Source organism: Geospiza fortis, unplaced genomic scaffold (genome assembly GCF_000277835.1).
Source record: "Geospiza fortis unplaced genomic scaffold, GeoFor_1.0 scaffold112, whole genome shotgun sequence".
NCBI classification, from domain to species: Eukaryota; Metazoa; Chordata; class Aves; order Passeriformes; family Thraupidae; genus Geospiza; species Geospiza fortis.
The window spans coordinates 29158612-29173615 of record NW_005054298.1 but is presented as its reverse complement, the minus strand read 5'-3'; the positions used below and the strand labels follow the sequence as shown (position 1 = coordinate 29173615).

General features: G+C 40.2%; 1 protein-coding gene across 4 annotated transcripts in view; it reads left to right on the top strand.

The window, feature by feature from the left end:
• The window catches only part of COL3A1 (collagen type III alpha 1 chain), a 49172-nt gene extending 40701 nt beyond the window's left edge, over positions 1-8471 (top strand). For all 4 annotated transcript variants that reach the window (XM_031059072.1, XM_031059076.1, XM_031059074.1 and 1 more), the window contains 13 exons: positions 187-348; positions 474-581; positions 1415-1522; positions 1876-1929; positions 2105-2212; positions 2835-2888; positions 2999-3106; positions 4268-4321; positions 4541-4648; positions 5261-5543; positions 6037-6224; positions 6399-6641; positions 7289-8471. In XM_031059072.1, the coding sequence (XP_030914932.1) occupies positions 187-348; positions 474-581; positions 1415-1522; positions 1876-1929; positions 2105-2212; positions 2835-2888; positions 2999-3106; positions 4268-4321; positions 4541-4648; positions 5261-5543; positions 6037-6224; positions 6399-6641; positions 7289-7435 (1725 nt within the window). In that variant the 3' untranslated portion in view covers positions 7436-8471. The remainder of the gene's footprint in view (positions 1-186; positions 349-473; positions 582-1414; positions 1523-1875; positions 1930-2104; positions 2213-2834; positions 2889-2998; positions 3107-4267; positions 4322-4540; positions 4649-5260; positions 5544-6036; positions 6225-6398; positions 6642-7288) is intronic.
• The last annotated feature ends 6533 nt before the right edge of the window (positions 8472-15004 follow it).

Sequence of the window (15004 nt, the reverse complement as noted above, 5' to 3'; positions counted from 1 at the left end):
ATAACAAATGCCAGCTGTGAAAGTGCTACATGAAAGGATTCTCTTACAACACCAGATCAGATCTGGGTGCACAGGGCTGGACCCCAAATCTGCCTGCAGGCAATGACTCAGGTCTCGCTGGCTTTCATGAGACCAATGCCAGTGCATGTGTGCAGCTCACGCTTTCCTTCTTAAAACTCCTTACAGGGTAGTCCAGGTCCCCCTGGTAATGCAGGGCCTGCAGGCAAGGATGGGCCTCCTGGACCCCCCGGTAGTTCTGGTGCTCCTGGAGGTCCAGGACCTGCTGGAATCAGAGGTGAGCCCGGCGCACCAGGAGAAAAAGGGCCCCCAGGAGCCCGAGGAGAAAGGGTAAGTGTCCCTTCAGCCAGGGACTGTTCCACCAGGAGACAGGGATTATGTCTGTCTGGAACAAGCAGACACCTATGGACTGTTGAAGATGCTCCCACTGACTTCAGTGACCTTTTCTCAAACAGGGGGCTCCAGGTGAGCCAGGTCCTCAAGGCATCGTTGGCGGCCGGGGGAACACGGGTCTGCCGGGCCTGCGTGGCCCCAGCGGCCCACCCGGGATGGCAGGGGCCAAGGTGAGAGCCCTTCACTGCACCTACAGACTCAACCCTAACACAACCCCTAAACCCAGCTGCTAAAATTAGCCTAGAGAGGCAAAAAGTGCTAAAAATAGCTTAGAGACACAAAAAGTAAGGCATGTGTTGGGGGTGTTGGGGGGTTTAAGGCTTTCTAGTCCAGAGATGAGAGAATTTACAGTTATTTGTGTTTACACGCAGAAGATCAGGCTTTAAAATGTCTGGTATCCAGCTGCTGTGGGATGTAAGGTTGTCTTTCAGATTATATTACATATAGCATGTATCTAGGAGTATATTACCCACTTCACACACTTTGGGAGGGTCATGAGGAGAAGGAAGCTGTGACCTCTCCTGGGTACAAGATCCAAGTCATAGTCTCACTTACCACTTATTGTTTATCCTTGCTTAATTCTCAATATGTTTCTTGCTTAGATACTATGACCCAAACAGAAAAGTACCCTCACCTCCCTTCAGAAAAGGTGAGGTGAGGCTTGGTTTGTATTTTATCACTTATGTAGCGATAGACCAGCATTTTTTGGTTAACAGCTTTGGCCACTGTTTTTGGGCACATAAGAGACACACCTGTTTATTATTTCTTAGTTGTCAGTTAATGAGGAACATTCAATGGCCTTGCATGAATATTACCAGCAATGAAAAGAAACAAGTTTGGCCAAGTTTTTATCTCTTGTTTTGTGTATTCACAACCAGGAAAGCCACATTGGCCCATCACTTCATTAGGTCTCCAAAATCCCTGCATAGTTAATAAGATGTAAAATACCCTGGTATCTCCTGAGAACATTCTCTGCAATGGAATCCCTTCCTTTTTTGTTCAGGGTGAAGACGGTAAACCAGGCACCAACGGTATCCCAGGAGAACGCGGTGCTCCTGGTCCCCAAGGTCCTATTGGACAAAGAGGCTTACCCGGAGAGCCTGGCAGAGATGTGAGTGGATGGGATTTCCCTGCCAGCTTGTGAGTTACAAATGGGAGCTTCTGGGAGCAAATATGCTTTAAGGTTCACAATGCAGGGGCCTGGCAGATTCTGCCCTCCTGTAAGGTGTGGCTTCCTGTCCCTGCCGTCCCCTTCTCTGCCTGCAGACATCATCTGTCTTGCTTGGAACTGCACTGCCTACAAAATAATGCAGGTCTCACAGGTCTTTTAGGAGCCACTCCACCTCCAGGAGCTCTTCTCCCTTGAAAACTCTTTCTTTGATGAGAATTGTTCAAGCTCACTGGGAAACAAGCTGTCTACTGTCTGTGAAGTTTATGAACAAACTGTGCCACTCTGTTTTGCAGGGTAACCCTGGCTCTGATGGCTTGCCTGGACGTGACGGATCCCCAGGAGGCAAAGTAAGAAATCCCCAGTATCCTTAGACTGCCCACCAAATGAAACATGAACTACATGGCAATATATGTAATCTATATGCTATGTAATTTGATCCTTGAACCTCCTGTGCTCCACTGAATATACTCCTTATATTGAGTTCTATAAAACATGGTATTTATTACCCCTTACTATCTGCAGGGTGACCGTGGTGACAATGGCTCTCCTGGCCCTCCAGGACCCCCTGGCCACCCTGGACCTGCAGGTAATGCTGGTGCACCTGGAAAATCTGGTGAAAGAGGATTTCAGGTAAGACCAAAGTAAATGGGTTACTGCTTACTTACATACCCTTCCTAGGCAAAGTCCATTTCATGCAGGAATAAAGAGGAAGTTTTAAAGAGTTTGTTGCTGTCAGAGTTTCTTGTTATCAAGGACTGGTTCTACAAGAATATCCAGGGGAAAGACATCTCAGAGTTTATGTTCTGACAACTTGAAGAAATTAAGCCCAAAATTAATGTACTCCATAGAATGCCAAAAAGCACATCATCCCACCAGGCCCTGTCCTAATTTCCATCCCATCTGGTGCTCATGCAGCACAAGCAATGTGTTATTTATTTAAACTAAGGGAGTAACTTTGGAAGCCCTCAAGTTATTTCTCAGGAGTGCTGACACCAGCACAGTGAGCACCTCACTGAGAGAGGGAAGAAAGGCTGTAGTGCCTGTGTACTGATCAGTGCCTACAGGCAGCTGAGAAAGGCTGACATTGGTACAAAAATGGCCTGGCCAGGATTCTTGCTGATTCTAGTGTGTGTGGAGCTTCCCCTTGCTTCCCAACGCCTGCTGGCTTTGAACATACAGCTTATCTGGAAATAAAGAGGTGGGCTCGGCAGTTCCAAGTGATTCACACCTTCTCATTCTTACCATGTCACAGGGTCCACCTGGCCCTCCTGGCTCTACTGGTCCTGCTGGTGCTCGTGGTCCCGCTGTAAGTCATATCTAAAGTATTTGTGATGTCATCCATTCGCTTTTTCCTGTTATATGGGCAATGCTCTTATCTCCTCCTATCTTCCTTTTATTGCAAATCTACACTTACAGGGTCCTCAAGGTCCTCGTGGTGATAAGGGTGAACCTGGTGAACGAGGCAGCACTGGCATAAAGGGTCACAGAGGGTTTCCTGGTACCCCCGGTCTCCCTGGTCCTCCTGTGAGTATTTTGCATTGGATTGGGAATTACAGCTGATCTCAGTTTTGGTGTTCAGGCCCAAGATACCTAATTAACCTTAGCTAATTTGATGGGAATGTATGTAAATTTGATTGTCAGATGTTTCAAAATCCAGATTCCCTGAATCAACCTGACATAAGCATAACTAAAGAACTGGAAGAAGCTGTTAGGAAGTGAAGATGGGTTTACTACAACCTTTTCAATAAAAACTTCTTATATATTCATTTATCATATAAGCAGGCTATTCCTCATTTAATTAGGAAAGAAAGAAGTAGGGGTTGGAATGCCTATGTCTGTTAGAAATGTATTCTAGATAGACAACTAAAACTACTCAGAGTCCAAATACCTCTCTTCTGCCATGTATCTTTTATACTGGGGCAAAATGGGCAAGAAATTGTAAACTACTGAATTTCAGACTCTTTCTATCCCTTTCTTACCCTAAAACATGAATTAACATTTGAACATAGCTAAGAGAATTGAAGGGCAAGAATAGAAAGGGATGCCATAGATTTTTATGACCAGGAAAGATTTAAGAAGGGATTTATTCTAAAAAAATGTATGAATACCCTCCATGATACAAGTGAGAATCAAGAAACCAAAGCTCACTCAATTAACATACCAAAGATAGCACCAGTACCAACCTATTCAACAAGACAATAGAACATGGGGTCTAACATATAATATGAAGAAAAAAAAAGATAAATTCTCATTTGATGATAGATAACTTTTAAATAAATGGCTTAGTTCTTTGCACTGCACACGCAAAACAAATCTGTAAATGTTTTTGAAATCATGAATGTTTATCAAATTATTTCAATAACATTACTGGTAATATTATTAAAACTGCAGCACTTTGGCTATAGCTATGTATTTTTATGAATATTAGGGTTCATCCAAAGCTCATTGGTGTCAGTTGGCTTTCTTGCATTTTGGATAGCACATCTCTATATGAAAACATATTAGAGAACATTCAATATTTTTTTCTGATTAAAGAATGGCCACCATCCTTTCATGTCTGACATAGCCTTTTTATAAGGATGTGTTCTGTATATTCTTGAAGACATTTTCAATGTCTTTATTTAAGGCACATGCTGGTAGTTGCAAGATATTACCAGGAGGTTTATGACTGACTTTTTTTTTTAGGGTCCCCTGGGTCCACAAGGTGCTATTGGAGGTCCAGGAGCTTCAGGTGCAAGGGTAAGAAAAACTCCTTACTTAGCCTAATTGCAAGTAAAATTCAGACTGTTTTTAGTTAAAATAGACATAGATACAGACATAAATTTTAATGGCCATCTTAACAGACAGCAGCTGAAGAAAGAAAAAAACACCTGAGAAATCATACAGAAATATTTGAAATACCTCACAATGTATTTCTGAATTATCTGATAAACTGTTTTGTGTTCTTCATTGTTCTAGGGTCCCCCAGGCCCAGCTGGGCCACCTGGAAAAGATGGTACCAGTGGCTATCCAGGTCCAATTGGTCCTCCCGGCCCCCGCGGTACCAGAGGCGAAAGTGGCCCTGCCGTAAGTAAATGGTGCAAACTCACACAAGCAAATCTTTGGGAATATTCATGAAACATAGGATGTTCAACTCTAAATAGCTCCCTCAGGAACTCTCTATTTCATGGACAAGATTTGTGGCAGGAGGTTATCTAGGCTAAATCCAAAGCCGTGCAGCTCGTTTGCAGTTTGGTGTAACTATTGATGCACTGGGTGCTGTGTTGGTCTCAGCTGATCACTGACTTTTCTGCATACAATGGAATCTCCTCATCTCAGTTTCCCTTTGAGTCTGGGAAGCCATGGAATGGGATTCTTAGACTCCTCTAGAGAGGCCAGAGCTGCAAAGGTGTCACTATCACAGTCACCTGCTAAAGCCAAGAAATGGTCATTCTCTGGATTTTAGTGGAAAGGGTTTCTTCTCAAAGCTCAGACATAAAGGTGGTCAAACTTGACAAAATGAGGGGGGAAAAAATACAATTTTAAGAAAATAAAGGCCTGGAAAATCTATTAAACAGATGTTTATACATCTGTTTAATTAATGAATAAGTAAACTACATATCTGTGTAAGAACTGTCATTTCTTTAAGACTAGGGTCCACACAGACTTTTAGTTTTAACCTGTTCACTATTTTTTCAGGGTCCACCAGGGCAGCCTGGTCTTCCTGGTCCTGCTGGACCTCCTGGCCCATGTTGTGGTGGTGGTGCAGCTGCCCTGGGTGCTGGTGAGAAAGGTCCAGTTTCCTATGGGTATGAATACCGAGATGAGCCCAAGGAGAATGATATCAATCTGGGTGACATCATCTCTTCAATGAAATCCATTAACAACCAGATTGAAAACATCATTAGTCCTGATGGGTCACGGAAGAATCCAGCTCGCAACTGCCGAGACCTGAAGTTCTGCCATCCTGAGCTCAAGAGTGGTATGTTTAGATTTTTTTTTTCACCACTGATAGCAGGTCTTGGGCATTGTTTTGGTTTTTTGGTTTTTCTAAATTGAGAATTTAAATGTGGATACCTTCCATAAAAATTTTACTTTTTTTCAAACAAATGTCATGAAAAAGATGATAAACATAAAAGCAATTTTAAACATAATTAACTATGCATTTACACAGAATATGTATTTGACTTCAACTCCACTCATTGTGTCCTTAGAAGTGAACATATGTTTAAATCATATTAGGGGAAAAAGGAAAACATTACAAGTTCTAAATTTATTCCAAATTTCATTCCCCTTACAGAATTCACATGAACTCAGTATCTTTTTGTGTCATCTTATTTTCTTTGGCATCTCTTCAGTCAAAATTATTACATTTCCTGATTTGGCTCAGAAATCTGTCATAGAAATAAGGTCATCATGCAGTCAGGTTCTTCTCCATATATATTAAACCCCTTAATATTTTCCCTTATCTCTAGGAGAGTACTGGGTTGATCCTAACCAAGGCTGCAAGATGGATGCTATTAAAGTCTACTGCAATATGGAAACTGGTGAGACCTGCCTCAATGCTAACCCCAGGACTGTGCCAAGGAAAAACTGGTGGACCAGTGGAAACAGTGGAAAGAAACACGTTTGGTTTGGAGAGTCTATGAATGGAGGCTTCCAGGTGAGAAATGAGCACAGTTAGCAGCCCAGACTGTGCAAACTAAAACATACACACCACACTAAAAGATAATTCTAAATTAAACTGAATGAGACAGTTAGTATGTGAAAAAATCCTGATGTGGACTGAGCCTAGACATTATTGAACAAACACACTGCCTATGTTGGTACTCTGCAGTTCAGCTACGGAGATCCTGAGCTCCCAGAGGATGTCTCCGAAGTTCAGCTGGCCTTCCTGCGCATCCTCTCCAGTCGTGCCTCCCAGAACATCACCTACTACTGCAAGAACAGCATTGCCTACATGGACCACGACAGTGGGAATGTTAAAAAAGCTCTGAAACTCATGAGCTCTACAGAAAGTGAGATCAAGGCTGAAGGAAACAGCAAATTCACATACGCTGTTCTGGAAGATGGCTGCACTGTAAGTAAACAGGAATTTAGTGCTGTAGTTAATAAATAATTCCCTCTAGATGACTAGACCCATAATAAAGGAAGAGAGCTTTTCATGGCCTGGGTAAGGAAAGGACACAGCTACAGCTAGTAGAGGGAACCTAGATTCTGTACACCAGAAGAGCAATTCCTGTAGCAACTGTAGGAAGTGAGGTGCACTTCCACTTAAATCTGTGCTTTACAGGTCTCGCCTTTAGAGTCAATGTCAGAGAAGTCACAGCCACCCAGTTTTCATCCATCCCCTGTCAACTCTAAAACAAGGCTAGCTGGTTGAAGCCATGGGCTGTGGTTATGGGAAGGGGCAAACACAGTAATTTTGCAGATCCAGCATTGCTTCCCTGCAGCAGAATGTCCTGGAGGGGAGGAGGAACATCCCTGAGTGTGCTGGTCTGACAGCACCTGCAACCTTTTCAGTAACAAATGGACAACTCTAACACTGTCCACGAGTTCTCCCCCCTGGGGTCATTTCCACAGAGATGGCAACCAGTCTTCAACAGGCTGAGAGGGTTTGTTATTGCAGAAATAGGAAATCTGAAATCTGATAACCTGAGGGATGACTGCCATGTAGGCCAGCACTCGTGTCTCTAACAATATTTTCTTTTGTGTTTAACTTCACAGAAACACACTGGTGAGTGGGGTAAAACAGTTTTCGAATACAGGACGCGCAAGACCATGAGGTTGCCGGTGGTTGACATTGCACCATTAGATATTGGTGGTCCTGATCAGGAATTTGGCGTGGACATTGGCCCAGTCTGCTTCTTATAAATCAAAGATCCTGCTTTTTCTGAAACCCCAGCAAACAGATTCACACTCCAACTGTGCTCCTTTGTTTCAGCCTTGTCAGCTAGTACAGGTGCCCATCTGTATCCCAGTTATTTATTAACAAAATTTCTGGGGGAAAAATCGATTTGATACCAAGGGTTTTTGGTTTTGTTTTTTTTTGCTATTACACAAAATACAGTAAAAATGCTTTTTTTTTGCTCTATTTTTTTTACTGAATTCCATCTTCAAAACATGTCTCCGTGGTGCTATAATGAAACTTCAACACTTAATAAAACAACACTGTGTTCTATTAGTTGAATGTTAGCCAATTTACAAAGCACTGATTGCTCCCAGTACCAAAGTTTACCCTTTTTTCAAGATGCAGTCCATAAAGCTAGAACGACCTCCCTGTTTCAACTACCTCAACATGGACAGAAACTGGGATGTGTCTGATGAGTCAAACCAAAAACCAATCAATTCAATCAAAATGCATTGGACCCAGTGGTCAATTCCAGGGATTCATTTGGTACAAAATTGTTATGTCTGTACTGATTAGCTGTGAAAGGTACAGTTTATCTTAAGAGTTTAATACCTTAATGTCAGTAGTCACCATAATTTTATTGTTGGATTGTATTTTGTTGTCAAAGGTGCTTCTCTACTTTCCTGTCATTGCTGGTCAAGACCACTAAAATTAGGGAAGTATAAAAGATTAATATGATGGTGCTAATGTATTTTTCACTCCTAACTCTGCAAGTCAGGGTTATTGACTTGCTCAAAAAAGCAAAAAGTTAAAGGATTTAAAGCAATTGTAAATGTCTCCTGTCAAAGATTGTCATTGGCATGTCATAGTTGAGAATTCTCTCCCTTCACTCTGTAAAAGTCAATAAAGATGCAAAATTGTGAATTTCTTCTGTCACATTAACACATTTATAGTGTTGAAGGTTAACCATCTTTGTAAGCTTTTATATGGTTGTTGGTCTATTCCTTACAGAGACACATAATAAAATATCTTAATAAAATTTCTTGTTGTTTCATAAAACTGACTTCTTTTTTAATTTTACCTTTTGCGCCTTCATTCAAACCCGTCATCACCTGAAGGTGCAGCTCATTTGCAGGACACCAGAGCTCTTTCCTCTGTTGGAGTCCGTGGCATGGGGACTATTTCAACATCTCCTTTCTGAACTTTTTAAATTGAGATTATGTTTTAAAAAAATTCAGAACATGGCAGAAACCAGCAAACCCTTCTCCAACAGAAGGGCTTTGCTATCTAATTAGACCCTACTTGTAAACAAATTATAAACACCTGTAACTCATTCCTCACCCAGTGTCCTCTTCATTGGCTTGTGGAAAAAGCAGATTTCTTTCTGCTGTTCCTAAAGATATTGTCCAATTCCTCACAGAACTGACAACAGCTTCACAAGAAAGCTGGTCTGTTGTTTGAGGTGTTCCCTTTGTGCACACAAATTCTCCCTTGGGGCAGGGTTTAACACAGGTGATTCTCAACTGTAATCCAGCACACTCTTCATGTTCCTTTCATATTTATTTCATACATTAAGAAGCATTACCTCTGACTTTCACACAGGCTGAATTTCTGAATTTACAGCAGGTAAAATAGGCAGGCTAAAAACAGTCTAAATGTTCTGGTACTCAGATAGCAATTCTGCCCAAACAGGCTCCTTGAGGATATTCTGAACTCTGCAGCACCTGACTGAAATCACACCCTTCAACAAAAACTTTCAGCTCCCAGCAAGCAAACTGTGGTGCACTGGACACAGTAATCCAAGATTATTTCTTTCTAGCATAAGCACACCATTTGGACAACAACATCTATGGATTCCCTGTTTCTCCAGCATTTTCTATTTCGGCCATTGAATTGCTGATTGTTACCCTTTGTCATGCTTTTTAAACTATAATACAAACATTGTCTAACTATCATTTTATTATATTTATATATTTTACTATATATATTTTTTACTGTATATTCTTTACTATATATTTACTACATATTTTACTATATATTTACTATATTTTTGACTGTATATTTTTAACTATATATTTACTATATACTTTACTATATCTATTTTATTTATACATTTTACTATCTATTTTACTATAATTTTCAGCCATGAAAATGATGATTTTTAAACTATAAATCATGATTTCTAAACTATAATACCAACATTATCTATCATTTTATTATATTATTTATTTTACTATATATTTTACTATTTTTTACTATATATATTCTTTACTATATATTTACTATATTTTTTTATATTTACTATATACTTTACCATATATTTTTACTATATATATTTTATTATATTTATGTCTTTTACTATATATTTTACTATAATTTTCAGCCACTGAATTGCTGATTGTTACTGTTTGTCATGATTTTTAAACTATAATATCAACATTGTCTAACTATCATTTTTACCTTGTTTTTCTTATGATATTTGTGTACTTGCAGGGAATCTTTTTTCCTTGATTAGCATTTCTAAATTTTCATTTAGTTCAACTTTTCCTTTTGCAACTGCTTTATCCTCTGTCTTCCTGGAATCCTCTCTCAGCAAGACACACTGCCTTGTGAATATTAGACCCCCAGTATAGCCTCAAGTTCCTGAAAAAGTTAATTAAAATAACCATAGATTACGAGTCTAATAGCTATTGTACTCAGTCGCAGGCAACTAAAGGGGAGCAAAGAAACCTAGGGGTCCTCGCCCTACAGTAGGAGAAAAAAATTCATAGTTTTTTGCTCTTAATCCATCTTTGGACTTTTTACTTGCCTCCATAGAGGGAAAAACCCATAAAAATAAAACTTTTCTTCCTAGTTAGTATAAAACTGAGGTGCATAAATCCAAAGCAGTGGGTTGAACAAAGCCTCTCACCCAGAGAGGATTGAAGCTATGAATTCCCCGTTTGCCTTCCTTACATTTTAAGCCTCCAGAACTGCTCAGTAAAACCTGATCTTGATGAAAACACCAACACCTGCTTTCAAGCATTTAAATTTCAAGCTGACTTGGAGAAAAGAAGAAAACATTGTAGTCCACATAGCTGAAAGAGAGGGATGGAGCTGAATGAGAGGCAGGAAAAAACAAGGAAAGAAGCTGCCCACACAGTAATAAGTCTGATACAAGAAATCTCTAATTCTGATCTACAGCTTCTCATTCTGTTACACCAGCTGATCTCATTTACTTCACAGCACCATATTCCCATGGCTCTCTGAGAGAAGAAAAGTAAAAGAGGAAAAAGCCCTTCCCCAAGGAGTTTTTCAGGACATATCAATGACTTTAAAATATCACTAATTTAGCCTTTAATATTACCTTGGAACTTTGCCTTTCCAATTAACTGCAAGTTGTCATCTGAGGGTGGAGCAGTTTTGTAGGACACAGAGCTTTTCTTCCAGTGAACGTGGATATCCCATGATCTGTGGCACAGAGACTTCTGCAACATCCCATTTTGTTGTTTTCTTACAAAAATTATGTGTAAAAAACTCTAGAACATGACAAGAATCCAGCCAGCCCTTGTCTAAGTGAAAACCTTTGCTAGCTGATCAGGCCCTAATTGCACCAAAATTGTAAACACCTGCAACGCAGTGTGTTACACCCTCAGCTTCCCCTGGGAGACAGACAAGGCTTCTCCCTGGCCACCATGGCTGGCAGCTGCTGTAAACTCCCCCAGGTCCCCTCTCCCAGCCATAATTTGTCACCTAAAGCCAGGCAAGGATAAAGCAGCACTTAGAGTGGGCTCATGATGGTTTCTGAATTTGAGCAGCTGTTAGGAACTTCTTGTGGAAGCTGGCAAATTGTCAATAACTTTCCCTCCTAAAACAAAAGAAATCAACTTTGAAATAAGCTTTGGGTGCAATTTACAACCCTTCTTTTGTTGTGGTTTCAGCTAAATAGTATTAAACCTCCATTTGCAGGCAGCAACCTGGAGGAAGAGCTGTCTACAAGAATTTTGAATTAGTAAAGGAGAAAGTTCTTCCCAACACTTTGCCATGCTATGGCTGTCCTGATAGCTTCACTAGAAAAATCTAAGTCCATTATTCCTTATCAGGTGGATGTTATTCATATAGACTCGAAAAGGTGTTCTTTTGGAGGACTGGTTATTATTTATGGCAATAAGGCAGCATTACTGTAGTCATTACATTAGAATATGTTTCTTAATAATACAGATTTCATACTCATTTCAACCAAGACCAAAAGCCTGATGGCTCAGTGAAATATCCAGTTCTTTGCACCAGAAAAGAAGCTGGATTTGACAAACTCCATATTTAAACCAAGCGCCTCTGTTCTGGAAATGTAATGAAATATATAATGTAACAAATACCTACTAAGCTACAGTAGTGTATGATTTTTTTTTATCATTATCTAACATTTTAATTCAACATGTGATTGTAATCAGATGTCCTCAACTATATCTTGTTATGATCTTAAAAAAATAAATCTGTAGATATTTCTGTTTAAAGTACTAGAAGAGAAAGAAATTTTGCAGGTTTTAGAATATGGGAGATGAAGAGATGCTTTCTATATTTTTGCCTACCTGTTTATTGGGAGGAAGCAAAAACTAGCTCACACTACACTGGGGGACTGCTGTTCCAAGATGGATGGAGTCCACCAGAACAAAATCCTGCTGAGTCTTGTCTTTCCAACAGCTCTTCATCCTGCAATAGCCTCACCCTGGAGTGTCTAGAAAGACTGACTGTAACCCACACTGTTTCCCCATCACAGCAGCCCCGCTGGCTTGAGCTGGCTCCTTCTGAGAAACCCACTGATTCTTTTTTTTTCTTTTTAATCCTGCAGTCTTATTTGGCAAATCTATGCTTATCCAAACTTTCTCTCCTTTCAGTGCACCCCTTAGCCATGGACATCTCTAGATTTTTTGTTGTTGAGTCCACATCCACTGAGAAGGCAGCCAATGAAAGGTCACTCCTGGAGACACTGGAGATATGCTTTCTGTGGGTTTTTGTGAATATTCCTATTGTAACTTGCATTTCAGCTTCACTGTATTTGTTATAACATCTCCAAGGTACCTAGAAGAGTATGTTCACTCCTCTTCTCTGTTTGGGTGCATCTGTAAAGCAGGGATCAAATTCCTAGCAGGAAATGGCTGATTTGATATGTGTCAGCTGCAACAAAGTTAATTTTCTTCCCAGTACTGCCTTGGGATTTGGGATGACAATCTTGCTGCAAACAGATGGCTGCTGCTGCTGAGCAGTGCTTACCTTGAGGCCCTGTCAGCTTCTCACATTGCCTGCCAGCCAGGACAGCTGATCTCAGCTGATCTGAGGGACATTCCAGACCACATGGAGTCATCCTCACACATAAATCTGTGGTGGAAGCTGGCCAGGGGCCACTGCTCAGGAACTGGCTGGCTGTAGGTCACTGGGGGTGAGCAACTGCATTCTATGCAATTGTTTTGTATATTTAAATTCTTTTGTTATTATTTTCTTTCCCTTTTCTGTCATCCAATTAACCTTTACCCCTCCGGTTCTCCTCCCTGCCCCACTGAGTGGGCTGAGGAGTAGGCAAGTGCCTGTCTGGTGTTTAGGAGCTGAGTTAAACCACAGCAATATGGCAGAAAGAAATGTCACACAGCTTGTTCCTCAGAGGGCAGAGGCTCCTGAATTACAGTGATGGCTCCTGCAGTCATCACCATCTTCTGTCATTGTCATATTCCTTTGTGGCAGGGAAGATTGTACCATACCAAATATGCAGAAATATTTCACTGAATTTCTAGAATTGTAGTTGTGTTCTTTTGTTATAGTTGGTTGGGTTTGTATCAGATTCTTTACACTCAGTTGACTGAGGCCAAAAATCAGTTCTGTGATGCTTTGACAGATGTGAATTTGCTCGGTTGTTTTTTTTTTTTTTTTCTCTGCACAAACATCCATTAACAAGGCTGCAGCCTTTTCTGGAGAATGGACAGTAGTATCTCAATCAAGGAACAAATTACTAATTTTGCAACAGAAACATTTGATAGTGCACCACTCTCTGATACTGAGAACATAACCAAACTTAAGCCAGAGCTTATAGAAAGATGACTTCTAAGTCTACCAGCAAGGAAATGGGAATGTGCACAAAATAAACATGGGGGAGGGAGTTAAACATGGGCTCTTTAGCATCCTGCCCAAACTAGTTTTGTGTGATGTCTTTGTACTTTTCCAGACCTTCTCCCAGCAAAGGATAAAACATGTAATGCCAAGAGCACAGTATACAGATCAGCAATCAAGCTCTCTGGTGTTGTGCAATACCATAAAACTTCTCAGTTTTAATATTTGCACCACTCTGCTCAGGTTTTCCTGAGCTCTGCACAGGCCATTGGTTCTCATATTGTGCCCTTTCTCTTCTGGCTTTTAGAAAAAGCAAAAACTGCTTTTTTCTCTTTTACCGATCCTGAAGATGTTGTCCAGTAATTGCCTCACAGGAATGAGCAGCAAATTCACAATAAAATTTGTCTATGGGTCTACAGCTTCTAAGGCATTTCTATTTCAGCTATTGAACTGCTGATTTAGTTTTACCTTTTCTCGTGATTTTTGAAACCATCTAATGCTCTAATTTTTACCTTTTTTTCTCTGTGATATTTGCATACTTGCAGGGAATCTTTTTTCCTTCATTAGCATTTCTACATTTCCATTTAGTTTTGCTTTTCCTTTTGCAATTGTTTTACTCTTTCTGGAATCCTCTCTCAGTGAGAAGAAAACTGCCCAGTGAGTATTAAACCTTCAGTATAGCCTGCATTTCCTGAAAAAGTGATTAAAATATCCAGAGATTATGTGAGTGTTTACCAGCTCAATTACTATGCTCAGTCTCAGGCGGTTATAGGAGATAAAAGAAAGCCATAGGGGCTCTTATTCTACAACAATAAGAAAAACGGTGCTTCTGTTTTTAGACTCTTTACTTGCCTTTGCAGAGAAGAAAAGTCTTCCATTTTCTTGCTGTTTTGTGGACTTTGGCTGTGCTGTTTCTAGCTGTAATGCCATGACATTTTCTTTGTTACATTTCTGTGTTGCTTGGTACATTTTACTACTTCATGTAGTACTGCTGGTGTTCTCCAGAACCTTTTTAGTGCTGAAAACTTTGAGCTGGTTATTTATCATAGCCACAAGGAGCTAGCAAAAGGCAGGGAAGCAGTTTGGGAATTTAATTTCTAGATGAGCTTTTAATGAATGGTTGCCAAACAAATATTACACTACTGCTTTTGAGAAACCAAGAGAAGGTTTCTGTCAGTGCTGGCAGTCCTGGGATTTGTTTCTCCCTGAGGACAGATTAGTTAAGGAAAACAGAACCAACTCTTGTAACTCAATTTAATTTAAATGCAGTCTGATACTGTATTATTTTAATCACTATATTATTTTAATCACTCTGAAGTGGCTTTTTCCTACCATTTTTGAAGTTATTTGTCACTAAGGCAGAACTTCACTAAATGTTATAGCTGACATTTACTTAATGCTACTTCACAAACGACAAATTATTAGCTCATTCACAAAATTAAAGCTATATTACATGAGGCTGTGCCATGTTTCCTGGATAAGAAAACGCCCCCCACACACTTTTTTGTTTTTTC